At 38.7% G+C, this 23235-nt stretch overlaps 1 protein-coding gene across 2 annotated transcripts in view; it reads right to left on the bottom strand.

Annotated features, from left to right (window-relative positions):
- The window catches only part of LOC147169244 (voltage-dependent T-type calcium channel subunit alpha-1H-like), a 73581-nt gene that overhangs the window by 4498 nt on the left and 45848 nt on the right, over positions 1-23235 (bottom strand). Inside the window, exons 17-34 of one of the 2 annotated variants that reach the window (XM_086082440.1) lie at positions 22049-22366; positions 20472-20572; positions 20217-20340; positions 18850-18918; positions 17263-17450; positions 16138-16264; positions 14641-14766; positions 14484-14573; positions 13008-13200; positions 9178-9329; positions 8986-9095; positions 7748-7881; positions 7242-7312; positions 3899-3977; positions 3620-3741; positions 1945-2223; positions 1513-1666; positions 288-796 (exon numbers count right to left, since the gene is read on the bottom strand). In XM_086082440.1, the coding sequence (XP_085938566.1) occupies positions 288-796; positions 1513-1666; positions 1945-2223; positions 3620-3741; positions 3899-3977; positions 7242-7312; positions 7748-7881; positions 8986-9095; positions 9178-9329; positions 13008-13200; positions 14484-14573; positions 14641-14766; positions 16138-16264; positions 17263-17450; positions 18850-18918; positions 20217-20340; positions 20472-20572; positions 22049-22366 (2946 nt within the window). The remainder of the gene's footprint in view (positions 1-287; positions 797-1512; positions 1667-1944; positions 2224-3619; positions 3742-3898; positions 3978-7241; positions 7313-7747; positions 7882-8985; positions 9096-9177; positions 9330-13007; positions 13201-14483; positions 14574-14640; positions 14767-16137; positions 16265-17262; positions 17451-18849; positions 18919-20216; positions 20341-20471; positions 20573-22048; positions 22367-23235) is intronic. The other variant, XM_086082441.1, reaches the window with a different exon arrangement.

Below are 23235 nucleotides of genomic sequence, written 5' to 3'. Positions count from 1 at the left end.
TATTTTTAAAATGACATTTTTTAAATAACTGTTGCATCAAACTACCACTATTAATGAATGACTTGTCGCTAAATAGAGTCCGTGGGGCAAAATCAGGTGTGCCCCAGGGCCCTTTTATGGAGACAAGGTGGTGAAACTTGGGACAAGAATGCAGAAAGAAAATATGTGAGGCTAATCATCTTAACCATTAAAGTTGAGACTTTGTGGGGCAAAATCACGAGTGCCCCCAAGAAAAATAATCACATGTCGCGTTTAAGCTACAATACATAAAATGAAAACGCACTCACTTGTCTGCGCAACTGTCGACCAGCAGCGCGAAAAGACGCCGGCCTCTTGAGGACGGAACTCTCGGGGACGTAGGAGGGGCTTAGCTTGTTGCGATCCAAACTCTCCTCGGGGCTCAGCCAATGAGAGGGCCTCGTTGAGGCCCCGTGCTGGGAGCTCAGCCTGAGCGAGGGCTGTCTGTCTATACTGCAACTGGAAACCAACTTGGCCCTCTCGGCGCCCGCCCTGTAGCCGTCCACGCTGTGCGCGGAGCTCAGTCGTCGGAGGTCGGCGACCCGGGCGGGGCTGAAGCGGCAGCCGTCCACGCTGTGGGCCGAGTCCAGCCGGCGGCGGCGGTCGGCCGGGCCGCCTTGGCGGGGCGAGCCCCTGTCGATGCTCTGGGAGCTGCTGAGGTGGATCATCGGGCGGCTGCTGCGTCCGTAGCCCAGCGAGGCGTGGCTGATGGCGGGGAGGGCGCCCGGGACCTGCAGCAGGGAGCCGCCCCCGCTGGAGCCCAGCGACGACATGGAGCCTGAACAAGAAAATATTCGTTTCACGTGACCACAAGGAATATGCAAGATTGTGTCTGAAGCGCCTCAAAGCTGACCTAAGAAAAAGCGGGAGAGGGAGAGGTGACAGGAACAGGAAGTGAGAAGTGCTAAATCACACAGACCATAAATGATGGCATGTTGCTAGGCAGATTAAGTGGATCAAAAATAATGTGTGCTTCAAAGCCTTCATACAAAAAAATAAAAATAAAACTCATGGGTTCCCCAAAAAAATCATAAGAATGTAAAAATAAATTCTTAAAAATAAAAAAATATATAATAATTTCAAAAAGAGGTACAAATACATCCTAAAAATCATACATTATAACATTGTGGTAAATAATAAATAAATCATTAACATTTTAACGAGGGAATAAATAATAATGCTAAAAATAAAAACAATAGCAAATAATTTGACAAAAGGTACAACTACATCCTAAAAATATAAAAGTCAAGATAATGATAACTATTAATTACTTTAAGATGTTATTCAAATACATAAGGACACACATATTGAAATGAAAAACAAAATGGAAAAAAATACCAATGATATATAAATATATTTCAAATATTCATTATGCCGAACACTAATAATAATGGTAATGCTAATAATGCTAAAAAAATAAATATTTTAATGGTGTCAACATGCCCCAAAAGCCCCCCGAAAAAGCAAAATGCAGTTGTGAAGCTCAAGTCTCACCTAAGTAGCTGTAGGCCGAGTAGGCGTCGACGCCACCCGGCGGGTACGGCGCGCATCTGAGCGGCTGCTGGCCGAAGCTGTCGCTAGGCAGGGACAGCATGCGGCCGATGCTCAGCAGGTTGCCGCGGCAACGCTCCTCGTCCTCTGCCTGCACCTGCCCGGTTCACATCAAATGCAAATCAGCCTCACGTGACTCATTCGTCCACAATCCCTTTTTCAGTCCTGTTTGCATTTCTTCTGCAGCGCATTTAGGCCCCAAACTAGTCGGGTCTGAGTGACTTGCACTCCTGGATTCAACCAAACACTCCATTTTGTGCCAGTGACATCATCAGTCAACATCGATCAATCAATCAATTGACATTTCACTTCCTGCTCTAATCTCAGCCGCATCCCATTTCGACAGTAAGACCGAACTTCCGAGCGCGACCCGACCTGCGCGGGCGCGTCGCCGTTGGGGGCGGCGGCGTTGTCCCCGCCCCCCGCCGCGGCGCTGTTCCTGCGGGCGGCCTCCTCGCGCTCCCGCCGCTCCTCCATCTCGTCCAGCAGCGCCTCCTTGTTGCTCTCCTCCAGGTGCTTCATGAGGACGGCCACCACCACGTTGACCAGCACGAACTGCGCCGTCAGCACGAAGGTGACGAAGTAGACGGGCGAGATCAGCGGCAGGTAGGTGAGGCAGTGGCGGTCCTCCGGCCGGCAGTCGCGCAGCGTGTCCTGAGAACAGAAATTGACACGTGAAGAGATGAGAAAAAGTAGGAATCTTCAAGTGACCTCTTCATACTCTCTTAACTGTCCACATTGTTCTTCCAATTTCCTCCAACAGGGGGCGCAAAAGACCTTGCGGCTGCGGCACAATTGTCTCGCTACCCTCCATTGTTACCATTTTATTCTGTCCTCCGCCTGTCTCATAAAGTACGCTTAGCTTCGCATGAACCTCACAATCTTCCGTCTTCATTAATGACCAGACAGGTTAGACAATAACCTTCAGAACTCCCAATACGGATGTTCCCCAGTGGGCGAGCGGTGAGCGATGGGGAGTCGCCACAGACGTACTTGCACGGTTTACATTCATACCTGCATATAGTACAGTATGCAAGGTCAAAACTATGAAAAATAAATAAATGAATTAATAGGAAACAAATGTCAATATGAAAAAGTGGTTTAAAAAAAAGTTAAAAAAAAAAAAAAAATTTAAGTAAAATAAAGGTTAAAAATTTCAGGAAAATAATTGTTAAAAATCTTTAAAAAGTATAATGGTTGAAAAACAAAATGTAAAAAGAAAACGTTAAACGTTTAAAAAGAACAAAAACAAAACTAAGTGGAAAAAAAGAAAAAAATACCAAAATGTAAAGCTAAAAATAATAATAATTAAAAACGTGGAAAAAAATATGTAAATAACAAGAAATTAAAGAAATGTAGTGCAAAAGTAGTAGAAAAGCAAAAATTAAATAAAATTCAAATTTTCTAATAAAAATAAATTTAAAAAAAGAGAGAGAAAAACCAATGCTTAAAATGTCAAAATAAAGGTTAAAAATTTTCAGGAAAATAATTATTAAAAAATCTTTTAAAAGTAAAATGGTTGAAAAACAAGAGTGGAAAAAAAGACAAAATAACAAAATGGGAAAAAAAGAAGAAAAAAAAAGTTTAAACATGAAAAAAATATATGTAAATAACAAGAATGTAAAAATGTAGCTATGGTAAAACAATGCAAAAGTACTAGGAGTAAAAAAAAAACTTAAAATTTGTAAAAAATAAAATAAATAATAATCATAATAATAAAAGAAAGAAAGAAACACAATGAAATAAAGGAAAAAAATAAGATTTTTTTTAAAAAAGTATTTTTTTAAAAAAAGCATTTTTTAGGCTTTTGCCAATTTTCACCTAAAACAACAGAAAACGTTGCGTGCACCACATTGTGCTTCCAATGTCCTCCAACGGGGGGCGCAAAAGACTTTATCCCCTGCGTAACCATCACCTCGTCGCCCTCTATTGTCCCTCGCTCTTATTGCGTCCCTCCCTCTCTCTCAAACGCCGCCTGCCTCGTAAAGCACGCTCAGCACACGCCGCCGTCTTCCATCTTGCTTAACGGCCAGACGGGCGAGCCGATCACCTTCATGATCCCGTTCCAGTTGTCCCCGGTGGACACTCGGAAGAGCGTCAGGAAGGCCATGCCGAAGTTGTCGAAGGTGGCGTGACGGCTCAGGCCCTCGCACGGGTTCTCCTCGGAACACTCTGGAAAGCACATGCGAGAAAAACGCCTTAGAGCAAGGGTGGACGGGGGGACATGAGGGGGGTGTGTGTTGGGGAGGGGGCTCAAATTGACATCATTAATGCATGTAACGCAACACACACGCACGAGCGTACTGTACGCATGCACACGCGCACTAACCCAGTTTTCCAAAGAGCTCAACTCCCAGAGCTGCATAGATGAAGAACAGCAACATGAAGAGCAGACCCAGATTCCCCACCTAGACGGACATAACAGTACACGCACGCACGCACACACACACACACACACACACATATATACAGGACATGTATACGGGGCCATATACACACACACACAGAAAGAGAAAGTATACACACACATAGAAAGAGAGAGAGGCGTACATAAAGCAGACAGCGCGCGAGCTGCTAAACTAACTTGAACATTGAAATCCCAAAAGGCGCGCACGCAGCTCCGTTGAGTGGGAAAACAAAAGGAGGCGCACGCGCGTCCCGATGGGCGCGTGACGAGCATCAGCAGGTCACGTGCGTTGTCTCGTTTGAGATCCGTTCAACAAGCCACATTCATCAACATTAACATTAAGGTGGAAACGTCAAATGGGAGATAAATCAACAAAAAGTAGTAAAGCGCTTTAAAAAAAAAAACGTAAAGTGTAACAAAAAAACAAGATTTAAAAAATGCATTAAGGAAATTATATATTTATGCACTTTTTATTTTACTTTAAAAAATATTTTTAACTCATTCACTGCCATTGACGGCTATAGACGTCAAAAATTCACAAATGTTTTCCCCCACAAGAGTATGAAAACCTAGAACAATTTTTACTGTACATTTAGAACAGATATAAAATTTGTCATTAATCGTGAGTTAACTAGTGAAGTCATGTGATTAATTACAATTAAAAAAAATGTAATCGCCTGATGCCCCTAATAAAAAAAGAAGAAAAGATTATTAAAAATTAGGGGTGTCAGACGATTACAATTTGTAATTGTAATTAATCGCATTACTTCAATAGTTAACTCACGATTAATCACAAATTTTATATCTGTTCTAAATGTACAATAAAAAAATGATAGGTTTTCATACTCTTGTTAAGAAAAGTGGGAAAAAAATGTGAAACAAAAAAAAATAATTAAAATGAATTTTTGACGTCTATAGCCATCAATGGCAGTGAATGAGTTCAAATACAATATATGAATATATAGAAAGACTGGAGATGTTTAGCAATTAAAATGTTGGAATAAAAATAAATGTAAAGGATTTAAAAAAAATAAGGAATAAAAGTAATTAAAAAAAAGACCAAATTAAAATCTTATAATAAAAAAAAGTCATATGTATTTAAAAAAAAAACAACGGTATTGAAGCACATCATCAAGAGTCCATATAACAATATTGGCAGGCATACCGAAAACCTCAGGCCAAAACTTTGTACCTCCAAAATCATCCCTTTTCAGGAGACCTTGTGAAAATTAAACTGCACTAAAAAACTAGCCACCAGAGGGTGCTAGAACTGCACAAATGGAAATCAATCTGGCTTTTAATATCGTGACAGGATGACGACGATATCGTGGCAGTTTTAATATCGCGATATTGCCGTTATCGTTACATCCCTAATCATTATCATTGCACCATCAGAGCGAGCAAGCCATTTTCAACACTTCCGATTGGTAAATAATTTGTAAAAAAAAAAAATAACACCCACGTGTGGACTGACCAATAGTGTAGATTTTTTTTTTTTAATATGAAATTGACTAAATTGTGACTTGTGAGGCCCAATGCCAGCAATATATTCTTTGTCCTCTGTGAAGAACAACTCATATTGCCATACTGAGAGAGGAGCTGAGCCTCCAGCTCATCACAGCTGTTTTATACTGCCCCCAGGTGGCCAAAGCTAGAATGAGCAGCACAATTAAAGGAGGAAGGAAATATGACAAAAACATTTTTTTTTAATGTCATTACTGTACACTTTTTTCCCAAATAAAGTAGTGTATTTTTTAAAGTTTGTTTTGGAAGTTTGGAAAGGATTAATGGCATTTTTATTCAAGACAAGTTTTAAAAAATGTAATAGAAATCAAAACATTTAGTTAAAAATATAAAACAAATTGATAAAAAAATATATATATATATTTAAAATATTAAAAATTCAAAACAAGGCAAAAAAACCAAAGTTTAATTTTTTCAATCATTTCATATTGTGAGGACATTTTTTGACATGAAATAAAATGTTCCCTCCCATCCCGGATTCTGCATTATGACCCTTTTTGCAATTTTTAACAGGACCCACCAAAGTTGGTCTTTTGACCTTTTCCTTCAACCTTCAACAGAAACGTTTCCGCTTGCTTGCAGTGTTTGCTTCTCATTACGGGAAAAAAAAAATGGTCACACTCGAATAAGAGCAGTAAGCAAATCAGCCAAATGCTGTTAATTTCCCCACGCAATCTCCATCGTGGCACTTTTATACGGCTCCCAACGCTCTTTAGAGTGGCCTTCTTCCATATTTGATAAGAAACACGCAGCGACAGGAAGCCATTATGCGAAGGTAGAATGACTTCATTTGCCATACATCAGAGTACGCTTCTGATTAAGCGTGAACGACAACGGCAAAAAAGCAAGCGCTGAATGACGACGCGGTGACTCACGCTGCCACAGATCATCCATCTTGGAAAAAGGACGCTCGCGCAAAAGAAAAGGACAACTTCAAAAACTGCTTGGTGGAAGATATTGAAAACAAAAATGTTTGTTATTTTTCAAGCCGTTTATCCATCCGAGTCAAAGAAAATGTGTGTTTTCATTTGAAATGGTTCCAAATGCTGATGTAGCTGGGAGTTCATTTTATATTTTATATTTTGGAATAAAAACATAACAATTAAATAAGAATAAGAATACAATTAAGAATTTATTTTTTTACGCAAAATAAATATTTTTGGAAACATTTAAAATATACAGCCTTATAGCCAAAATAGTTTAAAAAAAATCACTTTAATGTTTAATATTAAAAAAAGATACATTTTATATATTTTATGCCCCTGAGAAACTATGCTTAGCATAAAATTAATATAGTAAAAACTCATTCATAAAAACATAGAACCTACCAAAAAAAAAAAGATTAGGGTCTCTTCTTTCATCAAAAAAAGTTTATTTGTATCTGTTTCTGTTTTGCAATAATTAGCATTAGAATATAGTTAAGTTTCTTCATTTGAATCATTATTCACAAATCTGTTTAAAACAGTGGGGGCGAAGAGCTTTTTGCAACACGGCCCTGATTGATCTCTTTTGCTCTGCTGCCACCTGATGGCCGTTTTTGTAATAACGGCAATTGCTTTAAGCGTCCTTTTCAGGTCAGAGGCTGCATCAAAGCCTTCTGTCTTTGGGGGCATGTTAATGTTTAAAATAGAACATATTTATACGTTTTTGGGAGCAACTGGGTAACAATAATGACTTTATTCTCCTAATATCAGCAAATTGTATTTTCTAACTCTCTTACAAGTTGACAGCATGTTGTTACCTGAGGCAGCGCTTGCATGACCGTGTCCAGCAGAGCTCGCATTCCTGTAGCCATCTTCAACAGTTTCAGAACTGCAACACGCAAAGCGCCACACGTCAGTAAGTTTGGGGCGCAAATATGATGATTATTATTTTGATCTTTGGCAGAGCCCACACGGGAAGATAATAAAGTGGGCATTTAACAGTTTTGCTCATATTGTGTGTTGGGCGCTGTGATGATCTCAACACACACAGATATTCAATTTGACTCCGTATTGCTGTGAAAAAAAATTGATAATAATCTCGGTCATGTGATTCAATTTCAGGGTCAAATTATAGGTCAGAAGGTCAAAGTGCTCAAATATGCACCATTGCAGGTTTATATATATGCAGATTTGGAATCCTTGTCTGGTGAATATTGACCCAGCAGTTCCTGAGATATTCAAAGGAAAATGTCCAAATTGAGCGGGTTGTCGCTCAGACCTCAAGTGATGTTGTTTTTTTTGTCGAGCGTGCGGCCGCGCGTACCTCGCGTGATCCTCAACACCCTCATGATGCGTATGATGGTGGGGTTGATGGGCAGCGAGGCGTTCAGGTCGATTTCTTCCAGCGTGATTCCCATGATGGACAGCAGCACGATGGCCAGGTCCAACTGGTTCCATCTGGACGACAAGCGCACACTCAGCGTTTTGGATTTCTCAGAATACTTTTGATTTCATTTTGACTTTTGTTTGTCAAATCCGGCTCATTTTAGTTTGTTTTTCGAGTGGATGACTTTAGTTACGTTTTTGTTTTAGAATTAGTTTTATTTTTTTTATATCTGTATTTATAAAAAGAGAGTGCAAGATCTTTTTTTGGTTCTAATTAAGTTTTTATTAGTTTTAGTATTATTTTTAGTTTTTTTTAATGAAGCATTTGTAAAGTGCAAGAAAAAAAAAACGTCACAATAATTCAAGAATTAAAATTAAGTAAAATTCCCAAACGCAGATTTGATCTTCCTTCTTACGTACGTCCGTACAGTAACATGGGGATATTTTTTAACTGTGGGCATGTGAAGCCCTTTGAGATGATTTTGTGGTTAAGGGCTATATAAATAAACTCGACTTGACTAATATCAAAATCAACCCCAAAAGCTCATGTCTGAAATTGACAAAGTCAAAAATGGATATTTTCAATTTTATAGTTACAGTTATTGAATTGGAGTTAATTTTAGTTAGTTTTGTAAACTTAAAATGTAGTTTCAGTTAGTTAACTTTTTTTTTTACACACTTTTTTTCATTTAATTTAATTGACATTTAAAAAAAAATTTTTTTTTGTTTGAGTTATTTTGTTTATTTTCATGAACTATAATAACCTTGGTGTGTTGGGAGCCCTTAAAACAGACTTTTTTTTTTAATCTTACTTTAATATTTTTCTATTATATTTCTTAAAAATGACGCTTTATTCTTGTAAAAATTTTTTTTCTTTTTTCCTATTTTTTTCTCATATTTCCTTCCCCTTTCCTGTTTTAATTTAATTATTATAATAATAATAATTTTAATTTAATTAATAAATACATCAAGGTCAAACATCCAAAAATAAAAAAATATTCAAAAATGTAATTCATAAAAAAAAAAAAACTTTTTGATATCACATTATTTGAAAGGTGACTGAGCCAAATGGGTCTGAATGTTGCCGTCAAAGGGGGCACCTCGTGACTCGCAACCGGCGACCTGGCAACCGGCGCTACGCCACCGGAGGAACAACGCATGCGGGAGTGTCGCAACCTTTCTTTGAAAAAGCGACGAAGACCAAACGCGATGAGCTTGAGGATGGCCTCGATGACGAACACCACCGTGAAGATGTAGTTGCAGTACTTGAGGATCTCCACCAGGTACTGTTTGACACACACACGCACACGCGCGCGATGAAAGCATGCAATGCGCTGGTGATGAAAGGGGGACTGTTGCCGTGGTTACCTGCGGCTGGTTGTAATGCTCCATGCTCATGGTAAGCAGGTTGGTGAAGATGATGATGGTGATGAAGAGGTCCATGTAGTGGCTGGTGCACACGCTGTGGATGGAACGGCGAAGCGGCGAGTAGTCGGCGTAGTACGGCTTCTCCAGGGCCTCTGCGCGCGCACACACACACACACACACACACACACACACACACACACACACACACACACATGGATTATTTCACTTTGAAGAAGCTTGTGTCTGCACAGAAGTGTGTGTCCCCCACTGGGTAACACACACGGATTTGACACGGATTTGACAAACTGTGCGTGGACGGCGAGACACATCGTCACGTACGCAAATTTGTGGGGACATTTTTGTAGATACACACCTTTGGGGGACACACAATGCTGTGGTTTAATTGTTATTTACACAGTAGAAAAGAAAAGCTGTAAGTCAGATTTATTAGTTCAGTAGAGAGGTGTTCCTCAAGGATCAACCTTAGGTACCCTTCTTTTTTTGTAATGACCTTGCATGAGTTTGATTATTATAACTTATTTTAGCCTTTTTTTTTCAGTATTATTCATTCGGCAGCCTTCCCGAGTCAACATGTCATCATCATCGCTCTTTTTTTGTGCGCGTGTGTGCAAGTTTGTGCTCTTTAATTCACCAGAAAGCTGTTATAAATCTAAGACCCTTCACCTTAACCGGTCCTGCCAAAGTCGGCAAGTGGTCAGGAGACCAGAGGAAGGATCAAGGAAGGAAAGGTGAAGCAAAGTGAGATCCAACACCAACCAGATACCAACCTCCCCCCCCCCCCACAGAGTTACAAATCCAGAACCTTTCACCAACCCCAGAAACATCTGAATTCCAACAAGATTAGGACGACATCGAGAGACCAGAGGAAAGACTAAAGGAGCCAAAAAAGCTATCACCACCACCACCCGCCTCGGACCCTGGTGACCTTTCATCAGAAGATTCATAAATGTAAATATTTGGGTGCTTGGATTGACTCAATACTCACCTTTAAACATTTTGAATATGTTTTAAATGAACTAAAATTAAGATGAATTTAGGTGTAATATGCACTGTTTTCCATTTAATGTCAAGAAAATAAAATATCCATTAGTTCTATAATGATTCTGCCCATTATTGATTATGCTGATATTGTTGATCAGACTGCATCAAAAACAGTTCTAAAGCCCCTTAATATCTTATCTTCAGGTACTCCATTACTCTATAAATCGAGATGTTCCCGCAGACTCGTGTGTATTCGTAGACTAGTAAAGTCACCACACACACGATAATGTATATTTACAAATAAGGAGTCCCCGCAGTGTTGTGTGTTCCCCACAGAATCGTTTGTACATGTGGAGTAATGCGCATCTAAAATTCTCAGTGTCCCCACAGAGTTGTGTGTCCCCACGGACAAATGTGGGTGCGTGAGTAATGTGCACCCTATAAGACGAGGCGTCCCCGTAGATCGACAACGTTACGTGCGCTCAGAGTTATGCAGTGAACAAACAGAATAAACTCACACGCGCACACACGCACGCACACGCACGGGGCGGGGCTAATGAAATGCTTCAGAGAGGGCCACAAAATGATATGCAAAGCGAAGTCACTGATGAAACCAAGTGAAGTGCGGAGAAAAAAAAATGTGCCACCTCATAAATTCTGCTCTCTACAACACTCGCGCACACACTTGAAGGTGTCTACAAGAGCAAAAGCTTAAATGTTGGCTGCAGACAGTTTGTGGCTGCAAGAGCAAAAGGGGTGGGTGGGTGGGGGGGGGGGGGTTTGGGGGGGGGGGGGGGGTCGGGGGGGGCTGATATGGGGTCACATACATGAAACAAGGCATCTGGGAAAACGTACACTATACGTGCGCTTTAGTGAGAGAATTCAATCAACACTTTGTCACAGGCTTTAGGGAATATATTAACTCATTCACTGCCAGCCCAAATAAAATGGAAAAAAGTAAATCTCGACTTCGCGGAGCGTTCGTGTGGGAAAAAGACCGCGTCCTTGGGCTTAACATTGGGCAAACTGTCGGCCCTCCATCTCCAAAGCGCAAGTGCGTGGAGTGACGGGCCATACACCGTTGGAAAGGTCTCACCGAGACCAATCTGGGGATGCCCATATGTCCCCGGTAGGACGTAGGGGTTCCGGAGATACGCCCCCAGGAAATCCCAAAACTTTACCCAGGATCGATGGTTCCTACGGCGGGTAAAAATCTGCCATGTGCCCCCCCCTCTATCTCAGGAGTGGTAGGTCGACGGGCAATACACCATTTGGGAAAATTGTAAAAAATCGGCCCGGGGGTCCATGGTTGGCTCCCCCGGGACGGGAGGGGTCGCCCTATGCCCCTGTAGCCATTTCCTGGAAGTCCTCCAGGAACCGGGAAAATTTTCAAAATTCACCCGGAGGATGATGGAGCCTCCCCCCCCCCGGGTACGAGGGAGTCCGGTACGGCCCCCTGGGGGTATCCCCGGGTCCCCCAGGAGGACCTCCGGGAATGGCGAAAATAGTAACTTATTCACTGCCATCCCAGTAAAACCATCTTTAGACGTCTATAGTCGTCAATGGCAGAGAATGAGTCAATGTTTACACATTAAAGGGCAAATGTTCCCATTCGCGCGTAAGTTATTTTTGTACGCACTTACCAGCTTCGAACCTTTCAAGGTGCGGTGATTCTCCCGTCCAAACTTGGGACTCATGCACCGAGTGTAAACTGGAAATTCATTGCGCAATTTGTACGACTAAAAATCTGTTGACTTTTGCACGCCGCCATGTTAACCAACCGCCTACACAGTAAACAGTTGGCAAAGATTTTCAATCTAAAATGGCGCACTGCTACCCTCTGCTGGCGGTTCGGCTCATTAGCACTCTTCGAAGCGCGAGCAATTTAAAGGGCCAGCGCATCAAACCCTTATCAAGCCCTCCCAAAGAAAAAAAAAATTGATCAAACGACATAGCTCGACCTTGGCACTGAATGTTTTGGTTTTAATGAACTTATTAAGTTGTTCTCGGAATTTAATAAATTAAATGTGAATTTAACCTGTATAGTGGTTATACTGGTCGTCGCCATTGATTTGAGATTTTTTACTGTAATTCTTTTTAACATATGCAATTGAAAAAAAAACGACCAGTTCTCACGGTTTTTAAACCATGTAAAATTTAATTATCCCTAACTAAATGTTTACAACCAAACAATGATTAAATATTAAATGCAACTGTAATAAATGTAGAAGTTAAACCCAACACAATTATGTATCGGTATTTGGGGAATCACTGCAGTGGACATAAGAAAATTAATAAAATTCAATTAAATCGTTCAAACCCAAAAACGCGTAAATCTGTTTTTTAAATAATTAGTACTTCACTCCCAAAAACGTATTTATACGTTGTTGTTTTTTTAAATGAAAGAGCATACTTTGGTGGCTTAAAGCAATGGTAGTTTTTACAAAAACTGACCAGCAGGTGGCAGCAGAGCATAAGAGATGTTGCAACAAGCTTTTTTTTGCCAATGTTTCCAACAGGTTTGTGAATAATGATGAAACTTATTACTGCAAAATGGAAACAAATACAAAAAAATACTTTTTTTTCCTGATGAAAGAAGAGACTCTAATCGTTCTTTTGGTCGGTTCCACGTTCTTATAGCAATAGAACACAATATTCTGTGGGCCTTGCAAAACCAGTCCCAATCCAGTAAAACAGCCGGGAGCGAGGGGGGTTGCTTCAGCGCAAACGGCTGCGAGTGAAATGAGTTCAAAACATTTCGCGCGTCGGCGAACACCGGCGAAGCGGCCAATCCGCTGGCTTTTTTCGCGCATTTGCGCTCAACTCACTGCGCCGCCGCTTCTCCAGACGCTTGCGTCGCTTCTCCTCGCGCAGCCGCGCCTCCTCCTCCTCCTGCTGCTGCCGACACTTGTGGAAGTTCTCCACCACCACGCCCACGAACATGTTGAGCACGAAGAAGCTGACGATGAGCAGGAAGGAGATGAAGAAGAGCAGCATCCACGGGCTGTTGTTGCGGACGGGCTGCCGAATAAAACAGGCGGACGACGGGAGTCTCGAGTCAGCCGTCAAAAAGTGCCGCGGCCGTCACGGCGCATCCGCTCATATTTCCACCTTCCTCCCGTCTCCTCAAACATCCTCGACTTTTTTTTCCCCCTCTCTTCGAAAACAAACGACATCACACCACACGGTCGAACCTAACGCAGTGCAGTTACTTCCGTGTTTTAATAATAGATGACCTTTGACCAGTTAAAAAAAAAGTATGCGTCATCATTTGAAAAGATGGCTCATAGAAAATGATTTTTTTTGTAAAACACTGCTCTAATTAAATAATTATATATATTTTTTATTTTAAATAAGTGACAAAAGTTTCAGTACATTACATTTTTTTAATTAAATAATTATTATCAAATAAATTAAAAACGTGAAAAAAGCAGTATGAATTAGTAATATTACAATAAAACACTCGTTCAGTGTTAGCACTAGATTTGAATTTTTTTTTTTAATCAATTTTATTTATGCATTTATCTCATATATTATTGCCATTTTTTTATCTGAGTAAAATAATAAATAATATATATATATATATATATATATATATAAAAAATTTTTAATTTGTTTTACTATTATTATCTGATAATTGTAAATAATATATTTGAAAAATGAGCATAAATAATTTTGTCATTAAAATTAATCATTCTACTTACAATAATTTAGCAAATTTCAGCCTAAAACTGATATTTTAAAATGTATTTTTTAAAATTGTATTTATTATATATTTAACCTTATTAAATAGTTTAACAATAATTTATTTTAAACCGTAATAAATTAATAACTAATCTAGAATCGAAGCAGTTTGGCATTACAGCCAAGTTTTTTATTTGACTGATGAGCTTAATTTCAAATTAATTAGAAATAATGAATTAGAAAAATGCAAACAAAAACTCAGTTTTATTTGTTGCATTATTGTAGCCATTTTTCCTAAAATTGGTTAATTAAAAATTATTTATAAATATTTTTTAATTGATTAATTTTAATAAATATGAGTAGTAATAGCTTTTTAAAAATTTAATTAAATAATTGCTTATTCCATAATAAATTTAATTATAATCACCCAATTAAAATAACATTGAAAACAAGCATGAATAAATAATTTAGTATTTGATTAATTTGTTGCTGACACATGTTCATTCAAATGTTCCTCTTGCACTTATTTTTCATTTGTACCTCATTGAGTACAAGATTGACTGTAACGAACAAATGGCAAAGTCAGATAAGGATCGTCTTTGACGGACGGCGTTTGGCACCTGCTGGTCGACGCCCACCGCGTCCAGGCCGTCGTACATGATGCTGACCCAGCCGTCTTTACACGACAGCACAAACAGAGACATCAGCGCCTGCGGGACGGACATTTCGTTTACGTCAGTGTGTGCGTGCGTGCGTGCGCGCGCGCGTGTGTCACACCTGTCCCAGGTTGTCAAAGTTGTACTTCCTGCGTAGCCAGCGGTGGCCCGCATCCAAGCACTGCGTCTTGTTGGCGATGCTGGTCACGTTGTAGCCTTCACAGTGGAAGAACTTGCCTTTGAATAACTGCGCACACACAAAACACACGCGCGCTCTGTCCGTATATGATCATAATCACAGCGTAACTGGAACAACATTTTTTTTTTTGTCCCCGGGTCGAGTCCTTCAAAAGGCCAAGACGGTAAAGCGGTAGATTCAAAAACAAAACGTGAGCCGATCAGGTAAGGAACATGATGTTGAACTTAAAATAAAAGCGAATGCAAAGTATTTGACGCTGACACGCAAAATCTGATTACAATCGTGAAAATCGGTAAACCAATTTTTTACGATGCAATATTCTTTCTACTTTCTTTAATTTTTTACAGTTCCCTCCAAACGGCGAGTTGATTTTAAAGTTCATCGTCATAGAAAAAGAATCATATCGCAACGCAAAGAATCGGAATCGCAGTGAGAGTGACTCATATTGCAACTGGAGTGAATCGAATCGTAATTGGAAGTGAATCGGGCCGTCATTAGAGTAACTCGCATCGCGACAGGCGTGATTTGTATCCTATTTGAATGAATTGGGGAGATTCAAATCAAAACTGGAGTGAAATCGATTGCGCTCACGTAGTAGTTGAAGAGAATCGTATCAGGATTAGTGAGTGAGTCAAATTGATTCGGAGTTGATCGTATCGTGTTTGGACTGAATTTCATGGATTCAAATTAAAACGGGGCTGAGATCGATTCCACTCGTGTTAACTGAAGAGGATGATATCACAATTTGTGTGAATCACATCCATTCAAATTGTAATTGGAGTTAAGCATATCATAATTGGAGTGAAATTGATTCAATTCATGGGGCAATTGAAAAGTATCTTACCATATCGTATCGTCATCGGAGTGAATCGGAGCGTAATTAGAGTCAATTGTACTTCAAGTGATTCATTTCGTAATTGGAGTGAATCGCATTACAATTCCAGTGAATCGTGTTTTATTTATATAAGAATTGGAGTGAATCATATCGTTTTGCTTTGCAAATCGAAGCGAACCGTATCACATCCTAACTGGAGTTAATCGAATGGCAGCGAGATTGGATCGCATTGTTGTTCGATTGGAGTGAAAATATGGCATTTGGAAATGAACGATTGCATGATTTAAAAACACATCAATACAATCAACATTCAAAAATGAGAGGACCCCCCCCCCCCCTCTTATTGTAAAAAATAAACTTAAAACAGGAATGCGAAAAATACTAGTATCAGAGATGCTGGCCCTTGATTGGGATCGATAGCAAATCTCGCAAAATCGCACAGCAATGGAGTGCGATGCTTTATCAGCACCTCATTTGCATTTTGCTATTGTGTCCCATTTCACCCGTAATCCAACAACCTCGTTTTGTTTTCAAACAATCAGGACCGTACGGCGCGGCGTGAAAATCTGCATATTCGTGCTTACCTGAACCCCGAGGATCCCAAACACGATGAAAAAGGCGCAGCAGATGAGGACGATGTTCCCGATGGGCCTGAGCGACGTGATCAGGGTCTCCACCACCAGTTTGAGGCCCGGCGCTCGACTGATCACCCTGAAACGGCAGCGAACGCGTCTTAGCTTCTACCCGGCAACAAGAAGCAGAAGGGAAATTATTCGGTTTTGGGCTTTTTTCCCACGCTCCAAATCTCAAAAAGTTGACCTTCTCTTGGTTTTTAATGCTGTCGATACAGATTCAACATTTTAGCTGACATTCCAATGGGTGAGCTCAAGCGTTTATGATTTAGCCAGGTGAGCCCGAGGTCAACATTTGGGGAAACTGAGAGCGGGAATGTCTGATTCCGGGAAAAAAACGACAAATATTAATGGACTGACGGTTTTGGGGGTTTTAAGCTGACACGTTTGCGTGTATATGAAGTAACGTTAGCTATTCATTCAAAAGAAGCTGCCTTTAAAGTTTCTTCAATATTCTCCATCTTATGCTGCATTCGAGGATGGTCGGAAGTCAGACTTTTCCGAGTTCAATTCATCAAAAAGAAAGATTAAAGTCTCTTCTTTCATCGGGAAAAAAAAGTTTCCATTGTGCAGCAATTAGCATTAGAATATAGCTAAATTTCATCATTACTCGCAAATCTGTTTAAAACAGTGGTAGAAAGATTTTTTGCAACATGGCCCTGGTTGATCTCTTATACTCCGCTGCCAACTGCTGGCTGTTTTTCTACTACGATTACTTCAAGCGTGCTTTTCAGTTCAGAGGCTACATCAAAACCTTCTGTATGCTCTTGCATAAAAAAATAAAAAAACATAAACGTATAAAAAATTAATATTTAAAATAGAACGTATTTATACGTTTTTGGGAGCTAACATACATGTCTCCATACAATTCCGTGTCAGTGAGAGAAAGTACAATCGGAGACCCCAAAAAATTCTTACTTTCCTCAATTGAGTGAGATTTGGTGGCTGGTATTGAGAACTATTAAAAGTTGAGTCTCCCACAAAGAGGATTCAGAAATTGCATCTCGGCGTTCAATCGGAACGGGGCAGCGTAAACGACGGAACGGTGAGAAAGGCGGTCAGGAAAGGGTTTTGCACCTGAGCGGCCGCAGCGTGCGCAGCAGCCGCAGCACGCGCAGGATGCCCAGGATCCGATTCCCGCCCGCTGACGCCACCGACACCAGGATGTCCACCATGGACACCAACACCAGGACCCCGTCCAAGATGTTCCAGCTGCTCTGCAGATACACACCTTTGCCGCCAAAGTACATGCCCATCGCGACCACCTGAACACACACGCACACGCGCACGCGCGCACACACACACGTGCACAACAATCAATAACATTTCTACAACGCACATTATTTGTGACTTCTGATTTTTGCAGGTCTAACATTAGCACAATTTGTGTGATTTCTGACGGATTTAGGTCTCCACACCGCTGACAAAACATAAATCACGTTGTGATTTTGTCCACTTTTTTTGTGCAATTCTTTGTTCATGTCATGTGACTTAATTTGAGCAACACTCGTCATCATTTCGAGGAAGGTTGTGCGATTGATGTTATCCCAAAATGTGGCCGTGTAAATAAATTAGGCATTAGGTCCAAACTAAATTCGATGAACACATAAATCATATGATTGCCTCTTGAGCATGATGATATCTGTTAAGATGATTTGATTTATGACCCCCCCGACCTATGGACTGCTAGCAACACCAGGAGAACACAGTCATACTTACAAACGTAATATAATCAAGTCTCTGGTTTGTCACTGGATAGTTAAAAATGGAAGTCTATTAGTACCATTTTTTAGAGAGATGATGTGATTTATGACCCCCCAAATTTTACAAACAAATATACGTAAATCATGTTAGAATTCAGATTTTTAGATCCAAACAGCCAGAGGTGCCAAATCCAGGTCCAGGAAGTAAAACTCCGGCCACAGTTTGGCTTTAGCCTCACGCTATAGTTAGCGAGCTCCCGAGCTAACTAACTATACTCGCATGGTGCTCGTTTACATGCTAAGGAACCCATAGGGCTCGTTTACCTGCTAGGGCGCAAGCTAGCTAGCTAGGCTAGCAAGCAACCATGGGGCTTGTTTACCTGCTAGGGAGATAGCGAGCTAGCTAGCACTAGTGGCTAAAGCCAAACTGTGGCAGGGTTTTTACTTTCTGGACCTGGATTTGCTACCTCTGCAAACAGCACTAAGAAAATGTGTTTAAACATGCAAGTTAGTTTTCTGACTGTCCATCATTTCTGTTGAGGTCATGAAATTTATGACCCTCAAATGTGTTTGCTAAGCAGTAAAAAATACATATTTAAAACACGCAAATCATGTTTTCCATTACTTCGGAAGGGAATTAGACTATTGATTCTGATTTGTGTCATGATTTAAAACCCCCCAAAACAAAAGTCAATTAGTACCATTTCTAGGAAGATTGCATGATTTATGACCCCCAATTGTTACATATTTAGGTCCCCACAACAATAGAAAAACATGTTTACAGCTATAAAGCCTGTTAGTTTTCTGATTGGTGACATGCTTAATTAAGTAAGTCCATTTTTTAGGATAATTTCTGTTCAGGTTCTGTGATTGATATCTCCCAAAAAATGTGACGATGTCAAATTGATTTCGGCCCCCAGCGTGAAGCGCTGCCAAAGAAAAATGGCCTCATCGGACTTACCTTGATCATCATTTCGCCGACAAAGATCACAGTGAAGATGTAATTGGACACGCTGAGGAACACTCGCTCCTGCAAAAAAAAAAAAAATTTTTAAAAAAAATACACACACACACACAATGAGACATTTTTCACGTTAACGCTTTCAAGTTCCTGTCATTTTTCTATGTTAAAAAGAAAACAATTACCACCGCAGAAGATGAAAAGATAGTGAAAAACATAGCGGGACACTGTAATCGTAATAATCAGGTTTGGCTGATTATTATTACGCATGCACGCCCAAAGGGAAATGTTCAAGATCGCAAACAAAGATCAAAAATTGAAGTTCAAAGCAACATCGGAGAAGGAAAAAAAGATACATCACGTGAGATATAAAGGCAAACTCAAGTTTTTGTTATCAATTTCACATTATTATTATTGCTGTTGCTATGCAAAAGCCAAGTATATATTATTTATTACAAATATATCTATTCATTCTCATTACATCCGATAATATACCAGGTAGTTTGGTGTTGTTTATTATTATTATTATTATTATTTTTTTTTAAATCACAATTTTTATTTCCATAATTTTTCTTAATTTTTTTTTAATGCATGTCCGAAAAAAAAAATTCTAATCAAAATCAAATCAAGTGCATGTCGCTTTTTCTTTGGCTTTTTGGCTGAGGCTCATCAGCACAGAATTGTTTTTTTTTTTTTTTGTGATGAACTTGAGAATGCACTTTATGATGGTGACAGTTTGACTTTCAAACGGGGCTATAATAGTTATTTTATGTTAAAGTTCAGTTCGTTTTAGTTTTTAGAGGAGGTTTATTGGTATTTTTCTTTTTTAAATGGTTTGTTTTATTTTAGTTTTTATTAGTTAAAAAAAAAATTTAATACCGTATATGGAGTATTTGTCAAGTGTAAAATAAAATAAAAAGCTCAGTAAGCATTGTGTAATAAAGTAAGGTAAACTACAATTCAATAACCATATTAATATAATAATAATAATAATAATTATTATTATTATTATTATTATCATCATTTTCTTTGGGAAGAAATCTCATTCAAAAACGCATTGAGCTGAGAAAACACACTGCATTAAAAAAATATTTATAAAATATAACACATTGTTATATTTAGACTTAGATACATATTTTAATTCATATATTTTTAATGGTTTTTAAAAAAAAACATTTTTAATAAGTTTTTTTTTAAATGGGCTTGTATTTACAGAACATAAACAACGGAAATGATATACAGTACGTAAGATGTACCTAATGAAGCATCCATTGGCTGCCACATTATGCATTATGTATGTTGGCATGCGTGTGTGTGTGTGTGTTGTTGTTGTTGTGTGTGTGTGTGTGTGTGCGCGCGTGTGTTACCATGCTGTGCGGCTGAATGTCGGGCCTCTCCAGCGCGATGGTGATGCAGTTAAGGAAGATGAAGAGCAGGATGATATAATCGAACATCTTGTGTCCGATGGTTTTCTGACACCACAGCCTGAAGCTACACACGAACACACACACACACACACACACACACACACAAACACACACACGCACACGCACGCACACACACTCTGTAAACACTGTGCGTTTTAACACGCCGCTCGGTCGACCGCACGCGAGGGGATTTACCGGTTGTGCGGAGCGAACACGTAGAGCGACCAATCCTCGTGCTCCACGCACCACTGAGGCTCGTACGGCTCCAGCAGTTTCCTCAGCTTCTGGTACAAAGTCTGCAATGGCACACGATCCACATCCTCCTCAAGGAACGCATTTTGGGTTTACAATGGAACAGCAAGGTCAATTCTTTTTTTTCTTTTTTTTTTTTTTTTTCGTATACTGCCGACATTTGAGTTTCAGATTCAAAGATGAGGACCAAAACTGCCAAAATTCTAAATAAATAAATGACTAAATAAATAAATAAATGACTAAAAGTGAAAATAAAAAAGATAAATATAAATATAAAAAAATATAATTCGGAAATTAAAGCTAAAAAAATATAATTCGGAAATTAAATATAATATATATATATTTCCGTTTATATTTATTTTCCATTTATATAATTTTTTTTAGCTTTAATTTCCAAATTATATTCAAATGAGGGGGCGGTCCTAAGCGTGTTTTGTGTTGGACTCATAGCAAGCAAACCGCCTTTGTCCTGGCAGTATGGACCAAAACTGCCAAAATTCAAAATAAATAAATGACTAAATAAATAAATAAATGACTAAAATTGAAAATAAAATCGGATATAAAAAAATATAATTCGGAAATTAAAGCTAAAAAAATATAAATGGAAAATAAATATAATATATATATATTTCCATTTATACTTATTTTCCATTTATATAAATTTTTTTAGCTTTAATTTCCAAATTATATTCAAATGAGGGGGCGGTCCTAAGCATGTTTTGTGTTGGACTCATAGCAAGCAAACCGCCTTTGTCCTGGCAGTATGGACCAAAACTGCCAAAATTCAAAATAAATAAATGACTAAATAAATAAATAAATGACTAAAATTGAAAATAAAATCGGATATAAAAAAATATAATTCGGAAATTAAAGCTAAAAAAATATAAATGGAAAATAAATATAATATATATATATTTCCATTTATACTTATTTTCCATTTATATAAATTTTTTTAGCTTTAATTTCCAAATTATATTCAAATGAGGGGGCGTTCCTAAGCGTGTTTTGTGTTGGACTCGTAGCAAGCAAACCGCCTTTGTCCTGGCAGTATGGACCAAAACTGCCAAAATTGAAAATAAATAAATGACTAAATAAATAAATAAATGACTAAAATTGAAAATAAAATCGGATATAAAAAAATATAATTCGGAAATTAAAGCTAAAAAAATATAAATGGAAAATAAATATAATATATATATATTTCCATTTATACTTATTTTCTATTTATATAAAAAATTTTAGCTTTAATTTCCAAATTATATTCAAATGAGGGGGCGGTCCTAAGCGTGTTTTGTGTTGGACTCATAGCAAGCAAACCGCCTTTGTCCTGGCAGTATGGACCAAAACTGCCAAAATTCAAAATAAATAAATGACTAAATAAATAAATGACTATATATGTGTACATATATACATAGATATATTTTAAAAAAAATCCATATATATATTTTTTGGGGGGGGATTTAATTTTCCAAAGGGTTAAGACAATCCCGGTTCCCTATTTAAGTCGAGAAATTGCCAACCTCCTCCACGTCGTCGTCGTCAGCGTGCGTGTTGTAAAGCGACGCGTCGTCGTAAGCGTGCTCGGGCAGGTGGAAGGCGGCGGTCCCGTTGCAATCGGGCGTGTGCAACACAGGCACCTGCAGGTAATCGGGCGTGTCCACCGACGCCTCTCTGCTGCCGGCGTCGGAGGCGCTGTGGCCGTCGGACAGCAGCGACTCCATCTCCCCCGACTGGCTCCTGCGGTGCAGGCTGGGGGCCCGGCCCAGGCTGGGGGCCCGGCCCAGGCTGGGGGCCCGGCCCAGGCTGGTCCAGCTGGAGCGGCGGCTGTCCCATGGAGGCTGCGCAGACGACAAAACCGGGACTTGGATTTATTAGAAACCAAAGAGTTGAAGAAAAAAAAACCTGTCAGTTGTTACAAGGTAGAAAAGCATTTTATTATGTGGTAAAAAACTTACACAATTTTTAAAATTAAAAAAATTGTCATGAAAAAAGTTGAATATTATAATGTACCATGTAATTTTTTATCTTGAAAAATGTAAATAAAAATATTTTATATTACAATATATCAAACTGCTTTTGCTTTTGTAATTGTTGCTAAGTAAAAAAAAAAGTTCAACTTATACAATGCAAAAAAAGTTGAATATTAAAAGAAGACCGTATTTTTACTTTTTGGGGGGAAAACAAATCAAGTTTTACAAACGTTGCATTTTACAAGATATACATTTTATTAATTACAATAAAAAGTTCAATATCCTAATACAAGATATCACTTTATTTTTAATTTAAATAAATAAGTTATATTTTAAATTATACATTTTAAATTAAGAAAATAAAAAATAAAAAATAATACATGTTATGTGTTTAAAAATAAATAAATATTGTAGCTATGTTACAAGATGTCACAAAAATTAAGCTATTTTGTTAATAAATCCTTATTAAGTCAAATGTTACAAGATATCAGGACAAATAGTGAATAAGAAATATTTGAATATTTACAAAAGCTCAAATATCACATGCCAAGGCAATTTATTTCTAAATAAAATTGTTTAGTTATTTTTTTGATTTATACTAGTGTGTGATATAATACACATCAAGCATTTGTATTCTTTTTATTTAAAAATCTGTGTGAACTCTTGCAATATTGAACTTCTTTTACAATACATGTGATTATTTTGTAGGGTTTTCCCTCCCATTATTAAAAAACAAA

The sequence above is a fragment of the Leptonotus elevatus genome, chromosome 8, assembly GCF_054856555.1.
Source record: "Leptonotus elevatus isolate MCC_2025b chromosome 8, RoL_Lele_1.0, whole genome shotgun sequence".
NCBI classification, from domain to species: Eukaryota; Metazoa; Chordata; class Actinopteri; order Syngnathiformes; family Syngnathidae; genus Leptonotus; species Leptonotus elevatus.
Note: the sequence above shows the minus strand (reverse complement) of the source record. Positions and strands in the feature narration are given on the sequence as shown.